Raw genomic sequence first — 26,664 nt, forward strand, 5'->3', positions numbered from 1 at the left:
ACTGTTTATTTGTGTCTGTTGTGATGCAGAAAATGAGTTTAAAAACCAAAAAAAGTATGTTCTAAGCTTTGAGGTTTGCCGTGATTTTAACCATCAACGTCAAGGCAGGCAGGGACCGTCAATAAAGTGCACCAAAATACCCCAGACAAACAGTGTTTGAGTCATTTAAGTTGTAGACATCGCGTTGTTTTCTCGCTTTTGGACTACATCTGTTATAGTCCTGAAAGAGATAATCTCAAAGAAAAAAAGATATACTAAAAAGATTTTGGGGGGAAAAACAAATCATTAAAAATAATCTCAAAGAACCTAAAAATGACCACTTCAATTATTATCTCGAGTAAACAAAAACAAACCAAATCGTGTCCATGACACGGACACTTTTTGGCTTTTTACTTTTAATCCCAGTTCGTCTTATAGTTTTCATGAGCAGATGAGGTTAGAGTCCAGCCTTTTAGGAGTTCTCTGTTTTTGTAGTAAGAAAGTTACAACGAAAAACACACAAACTAAAAACCTGAAGGAAAAACACCCTCTATTTTATTATTGAATGCCATACACTTTCAGAGTTTTCTCTTCTTTTTTGCTATTTATTGTTTTGTTTTTTCTATTAGTCAGAGCTTGTCTTGGACAAAACCATTTACCAGAAACCCTGCTTACCCTGTAGTTCAAAAGTGGAATTGACCCAAACCTACATCCATGCATTCGCCCATACGTACAGCTTATGTCTGTTTGCTAACACTGTCCAGTGGACTTCCTTTTTTCTCCTCTTAACAAATGCATATTGTGTTCTACCCCCCACCCCCCTCTGATTCTTGAACAATGGATCATATCAATGACAGGAACCAGATGCTTTGACTATTCTGTTATCGTGTATCCCAGCGTTGATTGGCTCTCCGGCCTCTAATCAAATCAAAGGGGGGAAAAAAAAAATTTTTTAATGCCTTATTCCTCTTTGGTTACAGATGGATGTCATTCCTTCACAGTTACTGCTGCTGTGTCGTGACCCCAACTTCAGCTGCTCTGGCCAGTGTGCCTCTGAGCAGCACTGAACCAGCGACTGTCGCTGCCTGTATTCCGAGCTTTGTGCGAATAGAAAGACGGGGCTTTGTGGCGGGTATAGCCAGAATTTGCCTGGACAGCCGGTGTGAGGAAGCGACACCCTGACACTTGTGGCTTCAGTCCAACCAGAGCCACAGCGCTGGGTGGAGAAAACAAGGCTTCATTGTGCCACCCTCCAGACGGAGAAATGGTGTGGGCTGCAGGCTGACACGGTTCCCAAATGCGGGGCATTTCGCTGCACTTCCTTCCTGAAAATCACGCCTGCTCAGCCTTTTCATTTTCACAGGAAGAAGAAGAGAACAGCAAATCAGCTTTTCTGTTCGGGACATTAATACAAATTCTGCACAGGCCTGGTAATCCTCTTCACACCATTACATCAAATGCTTCAAGAACACAACATGTTCTAAAGATTCCGTGATGATTTAAATAAATAGACATTCACATATAGTTTTGATCATTTTTAGCTGTGTCTACACTTCTCCTTTCTTAATGTTATCTTAAATATGTGTACCTTATCCTGCTACTTGTCCGTGAGAACCATTTTTTCTACACTTTATCTACAATTTCAAGACATAATCTTCTCAATAGTGAAGACCTTGAGACCCTTAAGTTTCCTCCTAATGCCAGAACCCCAACCATCCGTACGGGCGGAAACAGCTTGTCTGCGGCGGGAAAAAATGTCAAATCTGTACGGGCCACGCAGGGGTCTCACACAAAATATCAAGGTCGTGGACCACTCAGTGGAAATACTCGTGCACATCTTTCTACCGGCATGCTGCGGGTGACAGGTCTTAGTGAACACTTATACAACACGTAAGGAAGAAGTAGGTGTGACGTCGTCATGTCATATCGATTTTTCATTTTTTCAACACCCCCCCCCCCCCCCCCCCCCCCCCCCCCGTGTGCACTCCTTGCTGCACCCTGATTGTTAGACGTGAGGAAATAGGACAGTCAGAGTGTAGTTTGTGTGGTCGTCCTATCGGCATCCTACAGGCACTTAAGCATCACGTCTACACCCCACGCATGTGGAGCATTTGTGCACGGTCAGGAAGGAGCCAGTACTCACACCTCACTAACAACTAAAGTATGGCGTAAGGAAACCGTACAACAGCATCACCTGTGCGTCAGAAGTGCTTTATTTGCCTTATTTCATAACACAAGCACGACAGTGGTACGTTACATTTTAATGACGCCCCTTGCGGTGGCCGTATGAGCCTCAGGGGAACTGCGAGACTCATCTGCTCTGCTCTTAAGATGTAGCCGCTCCTTTAAATGACGATCCACATACCGGACAACCCAAAAACCCACAGCACTCTTACGGGTCAACCCCCATACAGCTGCATGTGACCAAGGCACTACGAGTTATTTAGTTAGTTAGTTTCATGAACAGGGTTACTTTTTCTAGGACACGCCTACGTTCAAAAGGCCGTTGTAAATGAGAGGATGGATAAACGATCCGTCTCCACATGACAAAAACAAGACGTGGCTGAAGGTTTACTTTCCAGCATACTTCTGCATATGCACATTAAACATATAACATTATTTTATGTGCGCCTCTCTGTGTCGGAATGGCCATGGCCTAACTTGGATAAACGTCTGTTGATCTGGCAGAAGAACCGCGGCGAAGCTCAGAACAATAAAACATTGTTGATAAATATTCATCCCTGATTTGATCGTTCCACAAGCGACCTCATCCGGTTCAGTGTCTGAACCCAGCTCTTTGTGTACGGACATAAAAGGCAGCCAGCATGCTGTAAAACAGAGTCCTGCTGTCTTCTTCTATTAAACATCTTCATACCTAACAGGGCGAATAGCTTTTTTTTCTTTCTTCCCAAAGAACTCCGATCTCTGGGTCCTAAAATGAGTCCTGAGTGTTTTTCCCTCACCCTTACCACAAAATACAAATCCTGAAAGTAAATGCATAAATATTCATGGTAACTAATTATAATCGATCAGGAATAACTCGAGCTGCAAATTGCGTAAATGTTTTGTTTGTGATTTATAACAAGACATCAATATTTTTTTAAATACAAATGTCACAATGACAAATTAATGTAATATTTGTTTTAGATAATTTAGATAATAGAAACCCTAATGCTAACTCTGTTAAAAACCAAAGATTCAAGAGTCACCCCCGCACAGGGGGCCCTCATAGCGATCCATGTGGTCCAGCCGGAGGGAGCAGAGATGAAGATGTTGAGCATCGAGAAGACTAGGAGTGACTCCATCAGGGGAACCGCTCACGCTAGATGTTTTGGGGATACAGGCAGGGAGGCAGACTGAGATGTTTTGGGCCCATTGAGAGGAGGAACAGTGATAATGATGATACCAGGAAAGAGGAAGACCAAAGAGGACATTCGAGGATGCAATTCAATTCAATTCAATTTTATTTGTATTGCCCAAAATCACAACAACAGTCGTCTCGATGGGCTTCGAAGTAAAACATGAAATCAAAAGGATCACGAATACAAAGAGTTCAATAGAAAAATACTAAAATGAACTAACAAACTGACTAAGCTATACTGGCATCCCTGCCCTTAGACCCCCCTTCGCGGTAAGGAAAAACTCCCAAAAAAACCGGATTCCGGAAAAAACGAAGAAACCTCAGGGGTGCCCACATGAAGGAGGGATCCTCCCCCAGGACGGACAGGCGATTTACCAGAAATCTTAGAGAAGAATTAACTTATCTAAATCTACAACTACATATATAAAAGTCCAGCAGACGAGCTTCATCCAGCCGTGGTTATCGGGACAGTCAAAGGCGCGAGTCGAGCCGGAGACGGGAACCACAGCCAGGTGTAGGAGCAGGAGCAGAGACGAGGTACTCGGTCAGGTACAGAGCAGAGACGAGCCAGAGATGAGCCAGAGGCAGGATCCACAGCCAGGTGTAGGAGCAGGAGCAAAGGCGAGGTAAACGGTCAGGAACTGGAGCACGGATGAGCCAACTGGAGTCTGGAAGCACTCCCACTCCCCAGGAGGGGAGAGGAAAAGAGGGACAATACATGAATCGCACTGTACCAAACAGAGGCATGGAGAACTAAATGATAAATTATGATCAAGAATAGAGGAGAGGAAGGGTAGAAGTAAAAAAGGAAAGAGGACAGAACCCCAGTGTACCATAGTTACCCCAGCTTCAACTTCTAGCAGCCTTTTAAAAGAAATAGTTATTAAGTTTAATTTAAACAAACTAACATTAAGTTAAATAATCTCTGAATACTAACTAGTCTGACAATAAGCCTGTCCAAAGAGGAATGAATGCAGAGGAGAGGATTAGGAGGAGGCAGCAGAAAGACAACTTACTTAATTACAGTAACTTTCCTTTATTGTACGGGATTTAATTATCGCTGGAGGTGTTTGGTTTTAGGCCCTCATCTGATATGTACATTAATAATGCATATGTAATTTGCTAATGAACTGTCTGCATACCTGAGTCATCATGTTGGACTTTTCCTTTTCTAGAAAAAAAAATGCTGTGATGTAAACCTGCAGCTTATCAGCAAAAACCCACAAAAACCCGTGACAATGTCTAAATCCTGCCTTCATTTCAGTCTCTGAGCATCAGTTCTCCTGTATATATTACATTCTAGATCTGGTTCAGATGTTGTCTCAGAGGTGAGACTTGCATCAAGATTGTTTTATTTCTATGTATTTTAGATTTATGTTTTTCAGCCAAGAAAAATGCTAATAACAAGAAAACAATTGTGTTTTCATGTGTGAATATTGAGTTAATTCCTAACTAGAAAAGGCCTTTTTTAAAAATCAGGTTTTCAAAAATATTTTTAATGAAATTTTTATTTTTGAATAAAATATAAAAAGAATGGGAATTAGGATTTTAGATGTTTCAAATGCAAGGTGCAATTAATAAAGTTAATCTCTAACTTGTTCAGAAATGTGTATATCTATTATTTTTATCACTAGCCACGGTGCAGCACGCCCGTCCGTGTACCACGTATCAACCCCCCCATCATTTAAAAACATCCGTCCATTCAAACCGACCACAATCTGCGTGTCAAATTCACGTCTTTGTTTGAACAATTGTCAAAGTTGCTGCTTGAAGTTTGTCCAAAAGTGTGTTAGCCCAAAGCTCTCGCCGCGTGTGGGAGGAGCCTCTGCCATTTCTCCACCTCGTTACGGAGGAAACGGATGCTTTAAAGTCGATACTGTAACTTCCTGTTGCAGTGCAGGACTTTTGACAGTCAAAGAAGCACAGGAACAGGCCGTCCATCCGTTTTGTGAACCCGTTTTGTCCGCGGGGCTGCAAAAGCCTGACCTGGCGATGGGGACAGACGTCCATTAAAATCAATGCTCCGATTTGATGAGATGAATGAGGGTTTGAAATGCTCTAATCACAGAGATGCTGTGCTGCAGCCGGGTTTGATTTTCTCATTAAACGATTCCTAAACACTTTTCTGTGAACTAATAATCTTTCAAATATTTCCCCTTTTCATTTAAGAAACGATCACAAAAACAGAACCTTCCCTTTGATGTGAATTTTGAATTGGTTCTGTAAAAGATCTTGAAAAATTACATTTGCAAGAGAGGAGAAACTTCGTCAACTGCAGCAACACTTTTTCCACCACACAGCGTTAACTTGCTGTAAGGATTACTAGTTTCCCAGGTTACCTTGATGCCAAACGCAGGGGTCACATTGACCGCTGTGATGGAAAACACAGCAGCACACAAATGACTGAACATGCATGAAGCCATAGAAATCACTGTAGGCAGTGAAAGCTCAGGATGTTTTCATTTGTACTCAACACAGTCTGCAAAAGAAAATATGCAAACATGAGGATTTACCTGCTGCTTTGCTGCTTTTTTACTGGGACAGGAAGTGTATGAACTTCTACTGTGGCGGCCGGGCTCATTGGAAGTCACACCTTTCAAAGTCAAAGGGACGTGAACTCATTAAACAGACGTAATGTTGGTTTTTGCTCTGCTTATGTGAACACTTGATTGTGGGTCATTTGGGATTTCATTGGGCTGTTATTAGCAATAGGCTGAAACACAAGCAGTTTAAATATGCAATTTTTTTGTAGGAAGGTGGTGTAGATTGCTGGAAAATAAAGACTATAAGTGATTTAATTTGGAGAAATAAAACGCAACACATCATGATGCACATTTCCAAGAATTCTTGCATGTAGAAGTGTCGATTTCTTTTTTTAAAGGGGTGTTTCAGAGGTTTGTACTCTTTCTTCAAACAGTAGCACAAGTATCCCATTTTTCCCTTATGGATGGCTTTGCCTTACAAGTCATTTCACAGCCGATCACAGATCAATAACCTTTGGGGGATCAAGTAAGGAGGAAGAAGGCAGCTCGGGGTAAAGGAGGGGGAGGAACGGGTCGATGTTTTGGCTGACCTTTCCTTAACATGGGATGGGATCTATAGGAGCTGACCGAGCTGGCTTCATCTCCGTGCGGCGGCAGCGGCCTCCCCAGGTCATCACAGCTTTGCCTTTGTTCAAACATTTCCTGCACAGCATCTCTTCCCTGCTGCAGCAAACACTCAGGACCAAACTCATTCAACTCCTCATTTTGCTGCAGAAAAAGCTCAAAACTGATCCTTTAAATTTAAAACCTGCCATTCTGTGAATGACGGTGGATTGTTTGATATGTTTAACCCTTAAACACTGGAAACATCTGCAGAAACGACAAAATAACACACGCACTTCACATGACCGTTGACGTGATCATGAATTCTGATGTTTCATTTCAGGCTTTGCATCGTTACTCAACACTTTACCAACCCATGTGGAGCATTGTACGTTAGAAATGTGTTGCGAGTGTGTAAAGCCCCTTTTCCATGCCACAGAATCAGCTGATTGGTGTCGATTGCGTACGCACTAGCTTCTACAATAAGCTGGAGTTACGTTAATAGTGTTAACGATTGAAGAGTTATGGTAGTCAGAACAATGTAAACAAAGAAACTAAACCATCCGGTTTAAAAAAATCATGTTTTTGGTGTTTTAACATCTTGTGGTGGCATTTTACTGATGGAGGAAATTTATAAAGAAAATTGAGCTCAAACTTGCATTTTTGAGTATTTCTTTATTCAAATCGTGTGACTGAGCAGCAGACGACAAGCCTCCCCTCTCAGCTCCATTCTGATGCATCCACCTATAGATCCTTAGATCCATGAACTTCTTTGTTTTCCTCGTCTAAGCTGGAATCTGGATCTAAACTGTAAGGCTGGATAGCTACGATATTGCTGCCATTTTTGTTGCTCTGGTAATGTTAGGTTGGGGGTGTGGGGGTCTGTAAGCCAGTGGGAGAAAGTGTAAACGGATAAATAACGGGAAATAGGGGTGGACTTACCCCGCGCACACAGTCCTGCCCACAACTCCGAGGCAAATTTCTAATGAACTACTGGCGCTCTGCTGACATTATGTCCTAGAAAACAATGGAGGTATTTTGGTTTTGGCCAAAAAGGGCATGATCATAATTAAAAGACCACTGGGAAGGCTTTGACAATAAATAAATAAATGATCAGTTATATTTTTAAGGGGTAAGCCAAAGTGTGCTGAATACAACATAATCCCAAACTTACACCTAAACCAATAAAAACATTTTAAAACAGCAACATGTTCCAGGTCATAGCATCAAATCCAGACAGAGTTGTGAGATGCGGTTGTTGAATTGTGCCTAGGAGAGAATTCTAGTCCCTAAAAAGCCGTCTTTCCTTTCTCTGTGCTGACATTAGGGACAGAAGACGAGTAAACGTCCGGGGAGCGGAGAGCCTCAGGTCAGTTCGGCCTCCGCTGAGGAGTCCACCAAATCTCCTCCGATGTGTGAGCCAAGGAGCTGCCAATGCATCCAACCTCGTGAGTACAGTGTCCGTGCACCACAGATGGTAATGAAATGCAAAGAGGTGTGAACCTGGGCGGGGGCAGTATTCCAGCACAGAAAGAAATGTAGCAGCGACAAGTCTCTTTGGAAAGACGAACGAAATAGAAACTCACCTTTAGGCACTGCTCTTTTACTAAAGAATCACCAAAAGGCATCAGTTAATATGCGCAGGTATGTTTGAAAGCATTAAGAACGTGTGCGTTTATACGTTTAGACTTTTACACTTGCACCACTTGTACCTTGGACTCCTTGTTTCCCTCCCTGCACGGTGATGGCGATGATAAGACCCCGGCGTTGAATTGTTGTCTGCTTTGCTTTGAAAACCAAGAACTGGTGAACTGGGTGCTGCTGTTTAGAGCTACTTTATGGCCCAATAAAACCCACTTGGCTGTATAAACAGTCAGTGACATGTAAGGTCCTGTCCAAAAGCTTTTTTCTTTTTTCAGAGCGCATTAGATGTGTTTGCAGATCTTATCTGCAAGTGACGCAACAGATGGGCTTTCAACTGTAGATAAGGAGGCCGATCGTCGACTTTAACTCTGGAAATGTCCGAGTATTTCAGAAAGAGAGCATTCTAGCTTCCAACAACAGAAATGTTCCCGATGCCAGGTCGAATTAGAGTCTAACAGGGATCCAGTGCAACCTTACTTGACTCTGATACGCTGTGCAGTATCACACTCTGCACATGTCGGAGCACGTTCTTGCTGGTGGAGGTCAGTCCGGAGCCAGCTGCAGCTTTTTTCCCCGGGCTCTTTCTGCTCCGCTCATCACGCAGGGAGCTAATCAATACTGATGCGCGGCAGGCGTCCATGTCCCCAAAAACCCCGTTCATGCATGTCATCAACATGTCGTCTGTATGAACAATCCCTACTGCACAGAAAACCTGAGAGAGCGGGATGCTGACTCCTGCAGTGAAAACCAGAGTAACAGAAAGGAAATGGAGGGAAATCTCTTTTTGACGGTGTCGATGTGACGTGATGGGAGCTGATGGAAAAAATTGACGTGTTGCTGTGAGAAGACCTTATCTGAACTAATCAGTAAAAAGAGACGTTAATTATGTGCAGATGAAAAAAACCTGCTCGCATCAATTGCCAATATTGAAGAGAAATTGCTACTTAGGGGGTGAAGCTTCCATATTCATACTTTTTTAGTTTTACTCATTAAAAATGTTTGATACCTAAATCTCTCAAGTGATCACTACAGATTAGCATTTATTCTGTAGTTTTCTTTAGTTTTTTCTCTCTTAAAAAAGGTTTACCAAAAGGATTGCCTTCTCCAAAATGACATCAAAGACATTTAACCCTTCAACACCAGAGCTCCTGCTGGCGAGAGCTAATGGACGCTCTTTGAACTACCACAACTGACCGTTGAATTCACAAACCACCATGTCAATCAGCGTGTTAGAATTCTTTAGCATTACTGCATGTTTTTGTCAGTGGTTTTGAGGTTTTATAGTAAGCATATCATTCTCTGATTCAAAGTCAGCGTTATGGCATTAGTCGTTTTTGTTTGTCGTTCAGTTGTAGACTTCCTGTTTCACTGTTGATGTCGTTCGTGATGTTTTATCTAAACTCACCATCGGTAGAATCAAATTCCCCATGAATATCGCCAAAATGTGCTGCTGAATCAAATCAAACTTTATTTATGAAATAGCGCTTCTCATGCATTTGCGCAGCTCGAAGCGCTTTAACATTAAAAACAGAAAACACACAATATTTGGGTAAAAGCCCAACCCACCCTTCACTTATCCCACTCCCCTCCGTTAAAACACATGACCCATGGCCCCCATGTACAAAGAATAATGACAATGTAACTTTAAATAAATAAATAAGCTAACAAACACACAAAGTATGGCTTGGCTCAGCTGTGAGGAAACGGTATTTGGGAATCCTTTCAGACCAGGAGCCAGCTCTGCCACGGAAGCATCGCCACAGCGCCCACCCAGACTGGGACAACACTGGGGTCCACTTCACAGCCATGAAGCTGCAAAGTTAGACCCCAGCTGCCCCAGGAGGGGCAAGAACTGCAGCAACAACCGCCGACCAAGCCGGCAAGCCCTGGAGGAAAAGATCCCCACAAGAAACACTGGGGCTAAAATCATGATGAGATACTAATATCATAATGTCATTTAAATAAGAAGGCCCAAGACCATAAAAACATTTATAAACAATTAAAATAATTTTAAAATCAATCCTGAAACACACAGGGAGCCAAACGTGATTTTAAAAGATTTCAAAAGAAGAGTCTTTCCACTTTGTAAAATTTGAGATCGATTTTATTTGATGGATGAAAGAACAACTGAAATTCTCCTGTTTGCCAACAACACTTGACACGTCCACTGGTAAAGCACTGACATTCTTGCGCTTGTTACAGGAAATGAGCAAAATGAAAAACACACACAAAAACAAAAAGCACAGCACTGAAGGTTCTGGAGGAGGAAGTCACCTCAAACATAGCCGACATTCAGGGTGAAGAGGGAGAGCCGCTGAGGTCTGTGTCATAATCACATCTGCCGTCAGACGATCCTCTCATCCGCTCTTCAGTCAGGCCCACTCTGTGAAAAATGTGCTGATGTGGAGTTTTAGTAAAAACACAGCACCGTTTGGGAATGCCATGTAATCAATAAATCTGTTTCAACACAAATACATCAGCGCCTAAGTTCAACGGGTAAACTTGAATGTTTATACTTTAGGGAGCTTTGAGAAATGAGGAAAAGATTTTTAAGGCAGTACGATTATTTTTTTATCATCATTGAGACTTGTGATGAACTGCAGAAAGTGCCGTGTTTACCTATTAAAATTTTGAGTTTTTTTTCTCACATAATAACTTTAGTACGATGTCGCTCTTGGCTCAGACACTCTTGTTTAAAGACCCACTGCAATGAAAATGATGATGATTTTAACGGGACATTTTCAGGATGATGGAGGACACATATGATGAAAAGTAAGCTAAAAATTACATTTCAGAGTATTTTTTTATTGAAAGCGTTGGGAATCAGGAACGGATGAAGAAATCCCTTTAGAGAAACATTGTAGCAGTGATGCAGCTGCTACAATCGGCAAGCCACAGGCTCCCCGCTCCGCTCCATGCTGATGCATCCACTTGTAGACGACTACACTGCTGCAAGGTTCCAAAATCCCTCACCATTTTTGTTGCACCGCTAATGTCATGTTGGGGGTGTGAGGGGACAGTAAGCTAGCAGGAGAGAGTTTAAACAAAGGGATGATGGGAAGTGTGGGTGGGTTTACACCATGCCAAGCGTCCTGCCCACAACTCGGAGGCGAATTTCTAACAAAATCCTGCCGCTCTGCAGAAACGATGTCCTAGAAAATGACACGGGTTCTTTAGATTTTGGCTAAAAGCGGCATTATCAAAATTAAAAGAGCACTGGGAACGATTTGGAAATGGATCAAAAGATGATCGGAGAGGGGCTGTAAGCAGCAGGATGGCTGAAGACGTTACAGAAACTTTGTAGCCTAGCAGTTCCACAGTTTTCAGGTTACAGGTCAAACAGGAACGAGATCGCATTTCAGGAACGGTGACATTTTAGCATTCTTCATCATTTTCTGGAGTTTTTTTGATTTGATTTTAATATATTATTGACCATCATAATTGTGAAGCACTTGCATCTCTCTTTAGGTTACCAAACACTTTCTACAGTGTATTTAGCAGTTTTAACCATTATTAGGATAACTTGTCTTTGAATTTTCAGACAATTTTTGTAGTGCTCAATTGAATTCTTTGGATTTTTTCTTTTTTTTATGTAGAATTTTGGGCTATTTTCAATTTCATTGGACTACTTTGAGATTATAAGTTTCTATACATATTTAGGACTTTTCCTGCTGTATTTTTCTGATGAAGTATTTTTCTTTGGATCGCTACAGCATTTCAATGATCCTTTTTAGTATACTTCTTTTATTAAAGCCATTTTAATTTGTGTGTTAAGTGTTGTCCATTGTAATTGCTGCCTTCATCAGAGGTTTCTCAGATTTATTTTAGCATTTGTTTAGTGTCATTTTCATACTTTTCCCGATTATACTTGAGGTTTTTTATGTTTATTATTTCAAGTGTAAACTAAGATTGAGTGGAAGGATTTTTAAACTGCTTTCATAGCAGCATCATGCTGAAACAGGTTGACTTGCCTTTAAAAAGCATAAACTCTGAACATCAATTGAAAATGAACGATTCGTGATGATCAGTAGGATTTTTGAAAATCTTAATTAGGCCTGCCCAATATATCGCAAATTTATGGTCATTGCAATATCAAGCTGTGCAATATGCATATCACAAAAGACGGCGGAAATTGCAAGAAATGGTTCCCTTAAATGTGCTGAAACAAACTTTTGGCAGCTTGAAGTATTGAATGAATCAAATAAATCCGTTTATGCATTTGACCTATCAGAGGGAGCCTTTTTATGTTAGATGTTCGCCTTTGTAGACGAGGGTCATCAGGAGTATCAGTTTTTATGTTGACTCTTATTTAAATTAAACTGTTGCAATGAAATGGAAATAATCTTTTTAGTTAGTTTTTATTTTTTAGTTAGTTTCCTATTTGTTAATGTATCGCAAGTTATATCGTCATCGCAATATTGATCACTGATATCGCAAATCGCGAGTTGTACTCATATCGTGCAGCCCTAACATTTAATAGTTTCATTGTGTCATGAACTAAATGCAAAAAGTTGTTTATTTCTGATTAAGAGTAGTAGAATGATTTACTAATGAATGTGGACGAATGCATATTTATGACCAGTTATCCTATGACTGATATATCTTTGTGTAGATATGAGATTAATAATGTTTGTCTTGTTTTTGTATTATGTTTGCTTAAAATAAACCATTTCCAATGATGACACTTTCCGATAAAAACCGAAAAATTGAAATGCTCCAACATATGAAGTTGTTGGTTAAATGCTTACAGCAGTCCAAATAATGAACCTAATCAAACGTTCATTAAGGAGCAGTGTGAGACCCAGAACTGTTGAGCTATGTGAACTTTAGCTACTTTAAAACCGTATTTATTGCAATGTTTTTATTTATTACTGACTAAATGGCATTTCAAATTTCAAGAAGCACAATCAAAGGTTATTATCTGAAAATCTCAAAAGCTGTTTCTCCTGAAACTAAACCAACCCAAACATTAGAGAAATATTGTTAAAGGGGGATTTCTCGTGCAATTTTTAAAGCTCAATAAATTAGTATGTGATCGAAACGTTAATGCTCAAAAAAGGAATAAAAATATAATTTTGCTTTGCTAAACCATTGGTGCCTTATGTTTTTATAAACTGTTTTTTTTACAGGGGACCTTAACTTCCAGCGTCTGGTCATGAAACCCAGAAGGAACTTTGGTCCTAATTTGAACAAAGACTTTAGTTAAAACGTGGGAAAAGAGAGGATAAATCTGGGCTTGTCTTCCGTTTGTTCAGTTGGTGTCCAACACTGCTGTTCAACCATCTTCTCAGACCTGAGCACATTTCCTTACAAAACAGTCACTGAAAGACAAAGTGAAGCAGTGGCACTCCGAAAGAAACCAACGGTTTGCTCATATCCCAAAATCAGAAAAGGCATCCAGTCGTGGTTCCTCTTGTACATTCTGTCTGGTGTTGGTGCGTCTCGGTGTGAGACGAACCTCCTGCACATGTCAACACACAAAGTCACTTTTGCTCATTCACACTCGGAGTTCATACATCTTTTATAAAATAAATCTTATATTTCCAAGTTTACAATAAAACGATGCACTCGTCAGACAAAAAGGTAATGGGAAGGTCCATATATACACAGACGGTATACTTATTTTGGCAGACAAGAACAAGGAAAAGTCCAGGTTTGTAAACAGCTCTTGACTCTTGCTTTCTTCTGCGATTTATTTTTTGTTTTTGCTGCTTTCTTACATTCGTAGCTCCAGAAAATTGTGCTTTACAGAACTTCTTACAACAACCCAAGGCTTTAGTTTCCTTCTGAGTGGACAAGTCAAAACAGTCGGTCAAAGGCTCAAACAGTCTGGAAGCTGGTAGTTGGTCGGCTCTGCCGGTGGAGCAGCAGGACCCATGGAGAGAGAGTCTTGGAGGTTCTGCGTGAAAATCCTTCACGCGTCTGGTCTTCTTTCCAATCTCGGAGCTCAGAAACCAAAGTTTTCCAAACTTGTCCGGGCGTGTGGCTGTTGTGACATTTCACTGATGAGCATGAAGTTTGAGGGGGAGAAGTTCACGTTCTGCGCTGCGCAGCAGTGATGGAATGTGGGAAAATACTGGAAGTGTGATGAGAGCTGGGTGAAGACGAGGGGCTTTGACAGCCCAGAAGGCGGAGGGAAGGTCAGACTGCAGGTCAGGAGCTGGGCTCTAGCTGTCCTCGTCTGTCAGCTCCTCCTCCGCCGTGGCCTTTTCTGGGATGACCTCCAGACTGCGTCTGCTTCTGGACTCTGAGGAACCGGACGAACCGCCCACTGACCCTCCTTTACTCAGATTAGAGGTGAGGGCAGCATAGTGGATCTGCTTGAGGTTCTCCTGGACTTCAATCCTGGCATGCTTCAGTAAATCTGCCTGACCCTGAAGAAAGAGTGGGAGAACCCTCAGTTGTGCAGACTAGCGCATGCAGAGGTCACTGTTGATGTCTTGAAGCTGAGTCATAGCAACTTCCTCCTTCACAGATGAAGCCACTTGGATGAGCGTCCAGTTACTATGACTCAGCTTCAAGACAACACCATCTGGATGAATGAGAACCTTCACGGACACAAACATTACATGTTTCATTATCAGAAAGTAAAAGATCAACTTTAGATTCACATGCTGAGACTCTCCCTTCATTTTAAAAGACCTCAGAGGAACTTTAGATATAAGACTTGTGAACAGTATAATCTTGTATTTTTGTATCTTCCTGTAAAAGACTTTATTTGACATAATCTCAATGTAAAAACTGTTTTTTTTACAACTTTATTATACTAATTAAATGATTCTGAAGTTGGTTCATTTTTGATTCTACAGTGGGTTCTTTGACCTTCATCCTGTGCTAGGAAGGGGTTCCCAAAACTTGGTGCCTAGTTTGTACCAGTACGACATTCATGGTACTATCTGTACCATTTAAAAAAAAAAAAAACAGATTTCATGGCTTCATTTCAGTACATCTTTTGAAATGTCAATCACTTCCATTTTATTTAGTTTTGCTGTACAATCCAGGCCAATCATTTTACCTTTACAATGATTATGGGTGGGCTCATGTAGGAACAGGTGGGCGGAGCTTCCATCAAAACATCTAAGGCAAAATGAGTGAAAGTTTGTCTGTACGTCACAGCAAAAGAATCGAATATAGCGACCTGATGGATCAGAGTGACGTGTACAATGCTTTGGAAAAAGACAGTTGTCGTGACGATGAAATATGTGTTTAATTCAGCGTCAGTAAAATGCAGAATGTCAGGAAATGGGCACTTGAATGTGTGTAAGAAGCTCTAAGTTCTAAAAATATAATCCTTGTCCCCTAACCTGTACACCAGGGGTGGGCAAACTACGGCCCACAGGCTCTATCCGGCCCGCCTCCATGTTTGGTCCGGCCCACTAAACAATATCAGAGACCCATGGTTGTGTTTTTTTTTACTGGCAATACGATCAAGACGTGACATTTTCTTCCCCCCCTGTGCAGTCTGTGCTCCAACCGGAAACCCTCTAAATTCTCTGTCAAACAGAACAGAAGACAGTCTTTCCTTTCTACGTCGCAGTTCATCTTTCCTGGTTTCATTCTTTTAGAGCGATTATGCTGCTTTTTTTAAACGGAGCACCCTGTTCTGTGTCCTGATTGGCTGGAGACCTTGTCAATCAATCTCCTCCGTGTCTCCTGTACAGAAACGTGGAGCTCTTCAGATCAGAAATCTGTGATCGATCAGATCTTTCTTTTCATTCTAAGATCCTGGACCTAATTTCTATGAAGGGTTGAGAATTTAAACCAAAGAAAAGGGTGAAAATGTTCACGTCTGTCTGAGAAAAGTGTAGAAAGTGAACAGTGAGGAGTTTTACGGCCATAAACGTCTGTAATCAGACTCCGTGGATTTCACCGATCACGGTTATTTTAGAAAGTAACTCCTGTAATAAACGAGGGAACTCTGTACTGGTGAAAAGGTAACGCAGTTATGTACGTAGCTGAAGCAGAAGACATGGAAATGTGCTTTATTTCATAATTACTGGATGAGAAACAGGACACAGCGCAGCTGCGCAAACTGTGAGACGTGACGAGCTGCAGCCCTCAAAGTCTTTATTAGGATTACGACAGGAGAGGATCCACTATTTGTTTTTTTTGTGTTTTTTTTTTTTAATGTTTCAGTATATTTTTCCTGAATTTTTGTCTTTGAAAATCATGTTGTTATTTAGTCATTGTTTTATTTCATAAATAATGTTATTTATTTTGTTAAAGGGATCATGAATGAATGAAACTTTATTCATAGCACTTTACAACTCCTTGAAGGTACCAAAGGGCTTCACAATAAAAAAGAGATCTAAAATGGGAACAAAAGTTTTTAACTAAAAATTCTAGAATATTTTGTCTTAGAATAAAATTTTCATTTCAAATGTTTTCATCTACATTCCACGTTATTTCATTCTCACTCCACGCATCTGCTCCTGGTCCGGCCCTCCTATCGAGTTTTAGAACCCAATGTGGCCGGCGAGTTAAAATAATTGCTCGCCCCTGCTGTACACGGTCCCTTTGGGTCACCGTACAACAGTTATGCAGACGACTCTCTGCTTTATGAAGCTCTGGGTCCACGTCTCCCACAGGCTGAACTCTTGGAACCGTGTCCTGTTTACTCTTTCAAAAAGAATTTTCTAAGAATTAACTTTAAAGGTAATAAATCACATATTGGTGTGGAACCCAAAACCCTGTCTGCTAGCTGTTAGAACCGAGTCAGAACCAAGCTGCTTTCAGCTGCTCATGGATCGAATCAGCTTCTCAGATCTTCTCCAACTGTTTCTGTGTTTGAGGTCAACTTTAAAACTTTTTTGTGTTTCTTCTGGTGTCATTTTGATGTCCTCCGTAAAACTCTACCTCTGAGTATGAAAGATGTTTCTTTAAAAAAAAGGCATTTTTGCCTGTCAGGTTCTACTCCTCTTCTGGAAAAATGTCAAGAACTTAGGAACTGATGTAGTTTGCCTTCTTTGCCCGTGAGTTAGGGGAGTCAGACCCAACCTGACTGAACTCTGGGGTGAGTACCTCTGCCATAGCAGGCGCCTTTGTTTTTTAGAAGGACAGTGTAAGGTTCTGGAATTCTTTGAAAAGAAGCAGAACAAGTTAAGGTGGCTAGCTTGTTTAGCTTCTCGCTACAGTGATGTGATCGGATAAGAAGCATGAGATGGCAGATTGGATGTTTCTCACAGAACCTGTGTGGATGAAAGACTGAAAACCCGTCAGAGTCCTCATACTCAGGAGGATGAGGACTTTGCTGCTAAAAATGATCAAAGACCCACAAATGGAACATTTTCTCATATCTGCTTCCCCCTCATACAGAGTGAAGCATCCCTCATGTCTTACTGATAGCATTTTTATCAGGCTGAACTTCATGCAAGAGAGCCTTTGTTTGCACAAGCCTGAGTGACAAATCTACAAAGTTACACATCAGTTTCCTTCTGGAAATGTGGCAAGGAGAGCAGCAGAAGGAAGGCCTCGGAGGCTGCTTTGTTAGGCAACTGCTCACCTTTAGGATGGTGATGTTCCACGTGAAGCTCTCCTCCGCCTTGTGCAGCTTTCGACCCTTCAAGCCCTCCTTCACGGCCAGGTCGTGCAGGTTTTCGTGAAACTCCATGGCTGTGGGAGAGGAGCAACAGTGAGGGTCAGTGCTGAGCAGAGGAGCAGCTGCTCGGTGGCAGGAGCGTGTGATCTGTGACCCTGGCGGGCATCAGAGCCATCCTGGCATCTCTGATCCTTTTTTTTTTTTTTCTAAGCACAGAAATAGCTTTTCCGTTAACCGGGAATGATTCCAGACATCTGCACTCATTCTGCATTTTCCTCTCAAGGTGAAACTTATCGCGTTGAAGTGTTGACAGGATGTGACGGGACAAGACGACACAGAAAAGGGGCAAATTGTTGACCAACAAAATTGTGGCTGACAGCACGAATGAGGAACGAGGGGTAGAGCTGAAGGAAGCGCTGAGGCAGGATGAGGAGGAGAGATCCAGAGGAGCCGAGGAGCGACGGGGAGTGGGCAGGCAGACGTGAGGCTCTTTCACCCTGCATTAGCGTCACGGCAGAAACCGAGGCGCTTCCTCGCCTCCTCGCCTCTCCTTTGCCGTCTTTGTGGCTGATGCTGTTTACTGTTGAGAGCTCAGGCTGAGCACAAATCCCAGAGCGGAAACCCTCAGATCGCTCACCCACAGCAGGTCTGGGCCGCTGCCAGAGCTGTTGCTATGGAAACCTGCGCACCGCACAAGCAAGCACACCAGAGGGGGAGACCCCTTCAGGTGAAATCGCAGTACTGGTGGCGTACGGCTGAAGGCAAACGGCTGGCCCACTCTCGGCACCACACCGCTGGTCCGGATTCCTACGCGCAATTTATCTCCGCCTCCTGATGCAACGGCAGCGGCGGCGCACGTTTCAGAGAGACCCAGAGCTGCGGCCGTGCACACTAAGCACGACTGCTGAGGAAGGTGCGCCGCTTCCTCTTTCTTTCTCACACTCATTTAACTGGCACTGCAGGTTGCCTAGCAACACTGCATGGAGTCTGACAGGCAAGAAAGGGGGAAGTTCTCTGTCTCAGCAAGCTGCCTTTTGAAGAAACGCTGCATGATAACAATCTGAAACGGCCAGAGTACAAGGGTCAAATAAGGCCTGGACTCACAGTACAGTTTCCTAATACTGAACAGTGGAACTAGCATGAAAAGAATCTGCGATGGACTGATAATCTGCATCTATTGTTCTCCTGCTGAATCATTCTGGAGAGAAGAGTCATCATTTTGTTCTGTCAGCTCAGTTGTTCTGTTTCATTCAACCATCAGAAACACAAGGAAACAGATTTGATGGTTAATATTTACTGTCAGCGGCACTCTGGGAATGGTTTACGCACATGACTAAAAATAATCAGATATTTAGATCCAGTTTCTGTGTTTTCTATGAGATCCTGTTTGTTTTCTGAATTTATACTTCAAAATGTGTTGCTGCTATATTAGTAGTATCTTTATCCATCCTGTAACTAAGTTCTTAGTTACAAACTTGACCTGGAGTACTGAACTTGATAAAATTTGCATGGCCTAGTGCAGTGCTTCTCAATGATTTTTTGCCATGCCCCCCTAGGAAAAAGAAAATGTTCCCCCCCCCCCCCCAACCCCGTCCCCACACACACACTTTCGCCGCGGTGACAGTATATTAGTTAAGTATTCTTTAAAAAAAGTGTCTTTATACCTAAAATTGTATTTTTAACATTAAAAAAAGAAAAACAGCAATAGAAATCCACTTTCAACAAATATTAGCTTTATTTAGCCACACAGAAACCCTGTTATAGTCTAAAACAGAAAAACAGCTTAAAGTGCCTGAAATACAAAAATCTGTCCGTCCTTAAACTAGAAACATTTTGACCAACTGAACCATTTGATGTTGAGAAAAATAATTCAATCAATAAATAACATTAAATATAAATTGATCTGAAACATTAACACAGCAGCACCAATATATTTAACGTTTTTAGTCTGAAGAAATAGGTAAAAAATAGGGCTGCACGATATGAGGAAAACTCGCGATATGCGATATTGGTGATTAATATTGCGATAACGATATAATTCGCGGTATATACACAAACAGCAAAACAACCAAAAACATCATTTCCATTTCACTGCAACAGTTTAAAAATTATACTCCAAATGACCCTCGTCGACGTAGGAGGCAAACATCAAACATGAAAGGGCTCATCTGATTGATCAACAATGTAAACGGGTCCTTCCGATTGCTCTCCTCCCTTTTATACCTCACACCTGCAATTCATGTTATATGAAGAAACATATGCATTTAACATTGGTTAAATGCATAAAGGGATTTATTTCATTTGTTCAATATTTCAAGCTGCCATGAGATTGTTTTAGCACATTTAAGGTAACCATTTATTGCGATTTTAGCCGTCTTTTGCGGTATGCATATTGCATGGCTTGATGTCGCGATAACGATAAATTTGCGGTATATTGTGCAGGCCTAGTAAAAAACATTGTGCTGATTTTTTTTTTATAAATGATGAATTGTTTATATATGATGTCATAAAGTGCAGCAACTAAACGACAGAAAAGACAAACAATACATTTTTGGAAAATAAAGACACGTCATCATAAAGAATGACATTATTAGAATGAGCTGAGTCATCTAAAGGCACCGATGATCCTGGTGTTGCGCAATCCGGGCAGCGGGTGCAGCACGCCGCCTGCGCTGTTTCACACACGCATCCACGTGTGTGACAGGAGAGGGGAGCGCGCAGCTGCAGGGACGGCAGTTCACAGTTTCAGGCGGTCACAAACACTGATAGAACAGATAATAGGAAACCAATAATGGCGCAGAATTTTTTCCAGGCACTGAGCCGCTTTCACCACTGCCCCCCGTTAAATTTGCGTAGAGAAAAAATGTTCATCTTAACACAGGGGTCGGCAACCCATGGCCCCGGAGCCACATGTGGCTCTTTCATCCTTCTGTTGTGGCTCCCTGTGACTTTGGAAAATAATGAGTATTTCATAATAATTACATTTTATTTTAGTTTGTTCATTTTTCATGGCATTTCAAAGGCGCTGCTGGCTCCGCACGAATCGCGAGCCACGTAAAAAAACAGCTTCGTAATGAGCTCGTATTTATCGGGCAAGACCTGCAGAGCTGATAGCAGGGAGAGGCACGCGGGGCGGCTTCAATAAACACTCCGATCTTCTGCCGGGAACTTGACGTGCCGCGGGGCAGAGGCCAACTCGCTGATGACTGAGAGTTTGCGCCAGTGTTGCGAGATAGAGTCACAGTTTTCCAGCCGAAAAGTCATCTGAAAACCGCCAGACCCAGCCAAAAACCGCCCAGCACAGCTTTTGTTGATGTTCTTTTTCGTACTGGACTGATAAAATAAAAGATTTTTCTAAATAAAAGATAGTTCTGACTAATAATAAAATGTGTACAATATTGAATATTTCTTCAGCGAGCCGCCTTCTTCCATTCATTTTCTTAACCCGCTCTATCCCCGCTATAATCTGCGTCCGGCTCTTTCATCCTTGTGCTGCGCTGGAGCGACCCGACTACCGTATTTTGTGCTCTCTGTGTAGAACACACTGAGGAGCACGGGGGAAACAAATCCCAGCTACAGAGGATGTGAACAGGTGAACAGGTAGAGAGGAAAAGCAGGTAGAGAGGCGGAGGAGGGGCTTTGGCTTCAAACTCTGTCAGAGAGATGCAAACACGCGCAGATTGAGACGCAGCTTTCCCTGCAGGAGTTGAAGCAGAGACTTTCTCTGGGATGATTTTATGAACTCAAACATGGAAACATGATTACCAAGTAGAACTCTTCAAAATAATAAACCTGATCTCTCCACATTCTCAGTGTCTTCCATGCATTGATAAACACATCGCTCCATGCAGCGATCAGACCAGAACCAGTAGCTCCGCCCACACGCGGCCGCGGTATCATCCTTTAAAGAACATAATGTGCATTTGCAGCGACGTATGCTTCTACATGTCAATCAAGTCCCGTACTTCTCAGTGAGGACTTTGGTGGATTTTAAAGAAGTACCGGTACTTCTTTTTTTTTTTTCTGGCCCGCGATCTACACTCATGTCATTGAAGATCGACCGGTCGATCGCGATCGACGTAATGAGCACCTTTGAATAATATATACATGCATAATATATATAATGATGTAAAAACGGGTTGTGGCTCCGAGTGCTTTCTTTTTTATTAGGGGCGGTCCCAAATGGCTCTTTGAGTAAAAAAGGTTGCCGACCCCTGTCTTAACAGGTCGTAGTGAACACTTATACAAAAACGTAACGGTGAAGTAGGTGAGACGCATCACAGGTCTGTCACAGGAACAGGCAGACGGCTGGATCCAAATGCAGCAGGTTTATTAACTCAGCTAAACGTCCACAAAGCTAAATCAAGGTCAGGCTGGCAGGAGTTGATAACGGGCATAAGATCAGAAGAGAGACGGGGTGATTAAAATCCAAGCGAGGGTCGGCGCAGGCGGCAGGCAAACCGAGTCAGGGTCAGGAAACAGAAGATCAGCTCCAGATATAACAATGTGAAAGGAAGGCAGAATGGCACAAACTATTATTTGCACTGAGTGAGGCTCAGTACAGTTCTTAAGTCTGCTGTGGTTGATGTGTGAATGAGAGTCAGGTGTGCAGCATCCAGGAAGTCTGGTTAAAACTCTGGAGTCATTTCCCGCTGGAGACCAGAGGGAGAGACAGAGTCCTGACTTTTGGGGAGTCGCACTGATTTTTCATTTTTTTAACCCTCCAAATCCTGTGGACTGCGCAAGAAGCCCATTAGTTCTGTTCACGTGATGCGTGCACGCTCCTTTCTGCAGCCTGACTGTTAGAAATGAAGAAATCAGAGTGTGGTGCACACCTTACTAATGTCTAGTGTGCCGTAAGGGCATCCAGTGGGCTGGTACAGCCCGTTACTGCATACTGGCATAAGATTCGGAGGCTGGAAGGACATCAGCTGTTTGGCAGCTCTTTGCTGCATTAACACACATTCAAAAGCAGCTGCGGGCTGATGCTGCTAAAGCTGTGAACCAGGCAGCACTTGAACTCATCATTTTTGTGTCTGCATGGTTTTTTAGTGTCTTATCATCTCTGTTTAATGTGATTTACGCCCCTCTATCCTCTCACGTTAATCGTGAGTTCTCTGCTTCCATGCTTCCATGGTACGTTTGATTTGTTTTCCAGGCACACAATTCATTTACAGGCAAAAAGGCACAATACTGTGCGAGTTGGAGTTTGGTTAGTTCGCAACGGGACAAGAAAAAACAATGAACAATTCATCCAGCTGTGATTATTTTTTGGTGAACTATTAATGGTTCAAACTTTCCAACCATGTTTAGGATCGAGCGACATGCTGCGAGTCCTGAGGGAATAAAAACTCCAGATGATGCTTTGAGATATTTTTGGGAGCTCCCCGGTGAGTTGGGCAGTTTGAAATTAGTTTCAGAGACATAAAACCCCTCAGGCTGTGACTGAACTCTGGATTTTTTTTTTGCCGAGAAAGACTTCTTGGAGTCCAAAATAACCTGAAAGAATCCCCGAGTTGTGAAGGAAACTGGTCAAAATGTAAAATGGTCCAGAAAGGAGCTCCGGCTGTGTTCTGCTTCTTCTCAGCTGTGACTCGTGTAAATAGGAGAGGACAGGAGGGCTACAGAGAGCTGCTTTCACTTAAGTGGCTTCTTTCTTTTCTTTTTTTGAATCTCCAGGCTGAAAAGTTTTTTTTAACCCAGCAGGGAGTACGATCAGGAATGCCTTCATTAAAGCTAAGTAATGAGTGAATTTGCTTAAAATAGTTAATTTTCCTGCAGGAAGCTCGGCTCACTTCGGTCTGTAAATGAGGTTGGATACCAGTTAGTCTTTCACAGGGAGACCGAGGGTTTTGACTTTAACAGTGCTTTCTGCTGTTACCGATAAGTGATCGGATCAAATATGAGACGCATTTCCTTTCTTGCAGGGAGGTTTAAAGTGTCTTGTAGGGCTGTAACGAGTATCCGAATACTCAGACGTTTTGCAATCTGTTGGGAAAAAACAAGTACGAATATTTGATACCTGAGATTGCTAATTCACAATCTTTCTAAATATAGTAGAGTTTAGAAAAAATGCATGGAAGACAATGTAATTATTGCTCTAAAAGACAGAATAATGTTGGATTTTAAGTATAAAAACTAAAACTGAATGTCCCTGGAAGTAAAGAAGATTTCAAAGTAATGATAAAAGTTCTCGGTTTCAATGTAAAAGTATCAATTTTTTTTTGTTCATAAAAACAAGACTGAAGTTCAGTTTACTGAAGTAATTTCTATAAAACGATTTTGTTTTAAGCTTAGTCGACTATTTGAATGAAAATATGAGTTTGAAATTAAGACTATTTTAAAAATCTCATCAACGATGTGACATCATGTGAATCTGCTAGCATTGTAGAGAAGTCGTACCTGAACGTGTCTATAAGATAATTATGTAATGTATTCTGAGTTTTTCTGGTTATTCTCCTAAAGACGAAAAAAACATGTTTTCTGTTGGAAACTCTGTTGTCAGTTTGGATGAAAGGACTGTGAGTCTGTTCTAGCTGTTCCATTTCTATTGAGGTGTTGCTGCATCTTTACTGGAACTGTAGAAAAACTTTGAGGATGGAAAAACTGTGGAGAACTTTTTCAGGATTTGTTGTTAAATGATCCAAAACAAAAGTGATGTTTATGTTTTGTTTCCTACTTTGTTTGAAGTGATAAATATAATTTCTTTTGTTCTAAATCTTTGTGTTTTCATCAGTTTTCTGATTCGGACTCTGAACTCCTGGTCTAAATAAAGGTATAACTTATGGGGATTAAATACATATCAGGGGTGTAAGGATACATGTAGGTGAACCGAAGCGTTTCAGTACGGCGGCTTCGGTTCGGTTCACTTCTGGTACGTTTTTTCTTTTATTCCCCATTGTAACAATCCAGCTGCTTTGTCACTCGTAGCGGGGAAACGAGAGTCGAGCTGCTAATAAACTAGCTGCCTTGACTGTCCTTGCCTCATACTCCACACGCCCTCCAACGGTCTCAGAGAGAGAGTAGTCAGAGAAATAGATTACTCCATCTCATTTCCAGCATTTTAACTCATTTATTATGAACACACACAGACAGCGTAACAACATGAACATCACTTCTCTTCATAGCTCTCTCAGTGATGGTTAAGGATTCAACACACAAGATTTCACACTTCCCATGAGTCTTACTGGCTATGGGCGGGGCTAACCACCAGGTCGCCACTGTATTAACTTTGCGCCGAGGCGGATGTAACGTTAGCCGTGAGTTTCCTCCGAGACGCCATTAGGTGACGGACAGTAGGCGTGTCAACATATGGCTAATGCAGACGCCAGGCCAGTGATGAGGGGGACCCCCCCCCCGGGGGACCCCCCCCCCCCCAATCTCCTTACGCTCTCCTGAGTGGGGGGAACACTTTGGCTTTGTTGTTAGCATCCATGACGGGAAAAGACAATTGGATGAGTGGAATGCTGTGTGTTGACACTGTTACACAAAGACAGCGTAACACAGTAACACATCTAATCAGTTAATGAACTTAAAAAAGCATCACCGACTTGAACAATCAGGTCTACAAGAAAAATTAGCTAAGTTTTTCATCTGATATCAATGCCTTACCATTCCCAAGTGACCATCCACAGCCCTAGCACTGGGTGAGGTCTCAGTGAAAGCCTAACTAGAATCTTTGCTCTTCATTTGGTGTTCCTGCCATCTGCAGGACCTCTGTGAGCTAAGTCGTCTAAAGTTGCACTTGGCCTTTAACATCTTCTGTGCTGATTGCGTTAGTCTGCTGCAGGTTGAGCCTCGCAGAGGTCCTGCATGCTAAGTAGTGAGTGTTGGTGAGGGAGGCCGTATTTCCATTAACACGCCCGACTGTGAGCTTTCAGAGTGTTGCCGTTCAATTTTCTGCTCTTTATTTATGGTAGTGAAGGTGCCATAAACATTTTTATTACTTTAAGAGTGCTTTATAGTTACATCCTGACCCACTTTTTGCAGAACCGCAGTGTTTGCACACGAGCGTGACTCTGCATTGGAGTTCATGGACTTGTACACGGATGACTATATACGTTTAAAACAGCAAATAAAAGTTTGAGTTAATGGCATTTCAGTTGGAAAAGTTAAGAGGATCACCTTAAAGTTCAGCTGAAACCAAATGCTCCACTAATTTCTCCATTGAAGCTGTTCAGTTTTTCACTCTTGTTTTTTTTTATACGTTTTAAACGTTAAAGTAAAAGGTATGTTCTATAGGTTGGATGATAATATTATAAATAAAACACCAAAAAAGACCCCCAGATTAACTGATCAGTTTACTGGAGAAAATTGTATATGTGTCAAATCTTTTGGTCCAGTCTTTCAGTCTGTTAATCATAAACTGCTTTTCTAAAAAAAAGACAGTCATATAATATTGATGGCAAAATGCTTCAATGGTTTAGTTCCCATCTATCAGACAGGGAGCAGAGAGTTGTAATCCACAGGAAAAGCTCCAAATAAGTAAAGGTCACATCTGGAGTACCCCAAGGTGCTCTTCTTGCACCTCTACTATTCTTAATGTTCATCAGTGACCTACCAGAGGTTGTGAATTCATCCAAATGTGTCATGTAAGCAGATGATGTCAAGTTATACCAAACTCTCACCTCTTCATTGGACTGTACAGTGACCTCAACGACTTCTACAGCTGGCTTTAAAACTTGACCCACAAAGATGCACAAAAGGTTTCCCATCTGCCAAACCTACTACATCAACACCTCCCCTCTGCAGCAAGTGGACAAAGTGCATGACTTGGGAGTCTCTCTAATGCAAGTGTCCCATGTGATCTACATTTGGGGACTCTGTGCTGCCAGCAGCCTCTGGATGATGGTTTCTGGAAACGCTGACACCTGATATCTCACCTGCTTTTTGAGCTTGCTGAATCCTCTCGTACACGCCGTCTGAGCCCTCCAGCAGTGCCTTGCTCGTCTGAATCACCTGAAACCAGCAAAAGATCAGGGTTACAGTGTGCAAACATAATTGTGCTTTTCCCTGGCCTGGCGTCATCCCATCGTGTTTGATGAATCACAGTTTGG

General features: G+C 42.0%; 2 protein-coding genes and 1 long non-coding RNA gene across 4 annotated transcripts in view; 1 reads left to right on the forward strand and 2 right to left on the reverse strand.

The window, feature by feature from the left end:
• rftn1 (raftlin, lipid raft linker 1) overlaps window positions 1–26,664 on the forward strand; it is a 262,707-nt gene that overhangs the window by 48,803 nt on the left and 187,240 nt on the right. For both annotated transcript variants that reach the window (XM_023964740.1, XM_023964742.1), the window contains exon 3: window positions 7,754–7,874. In XM_023964740.1, coding sequence (XP_023820508.1) covers window positions 7,838–7,874 — 37 coding nt within the window. In that variant the 5' untranslated portion in view covers window positions 7,754–7,837. The remainder of the gene's footprint in view (window positions 1–7,753; window positions 7,875–26,664) is intronic.
• On the reverse strand, window positions 4,218–8,525 carry LOC110016725. Its single transcript, XR_002292057.2, has 3 exons — window positions 8,139–8,525; window positions 5,854–5,933; window positions 4,218–4,511 (listed from the first exon to the last, which is right to left on the reverse strand). It is a non-coding gene; the product is annotated as an uncharacterized LOC110016725 (long non-coding RNA).
• Window positions 10,157–26,664, reverse strand: part of LOC101167900 (inactive phospholipase C-like protein 2) — a 50,095-nt gene continuing 33,587 nt past the window's right edge. Inside the window, exons 4-6 of the mRNA XM_023964739.1 lie at window positions 26,491–26,566; window positions 17,573–17,682; window positions 10,157–14,444 (exon numbers count right to left, since the gene is read on the reverse strand). Of these exons, the coding sequence (XP_023820507.1) occupies window positions 14,238–14,444; window positions 17,573–17,682; window positions 26,491–26,566 (393 nt within the window). The 3' untranslated portion in view covers window positions 10,157–14,237. The remainder of the gene's footprint in view (window positions 14,445–17,572; window positions 17,683–26,490; window positions 26,567–26,664) is intronic.

This window comes from Oryzias latipes, chromosome 16 (assembly GCF_002234675.1).
Source record: "Oryzias latipes chromosome 16, ASM223467v1".
In the NCBI taxonomy this organism is placed as follows: domain Eukaryota; kingdom Metazoa; phylum Chordata; class Actinopteri; order Beloniformes; family Adrianichthyidae; genus Oryzias; species Oryzias latipes.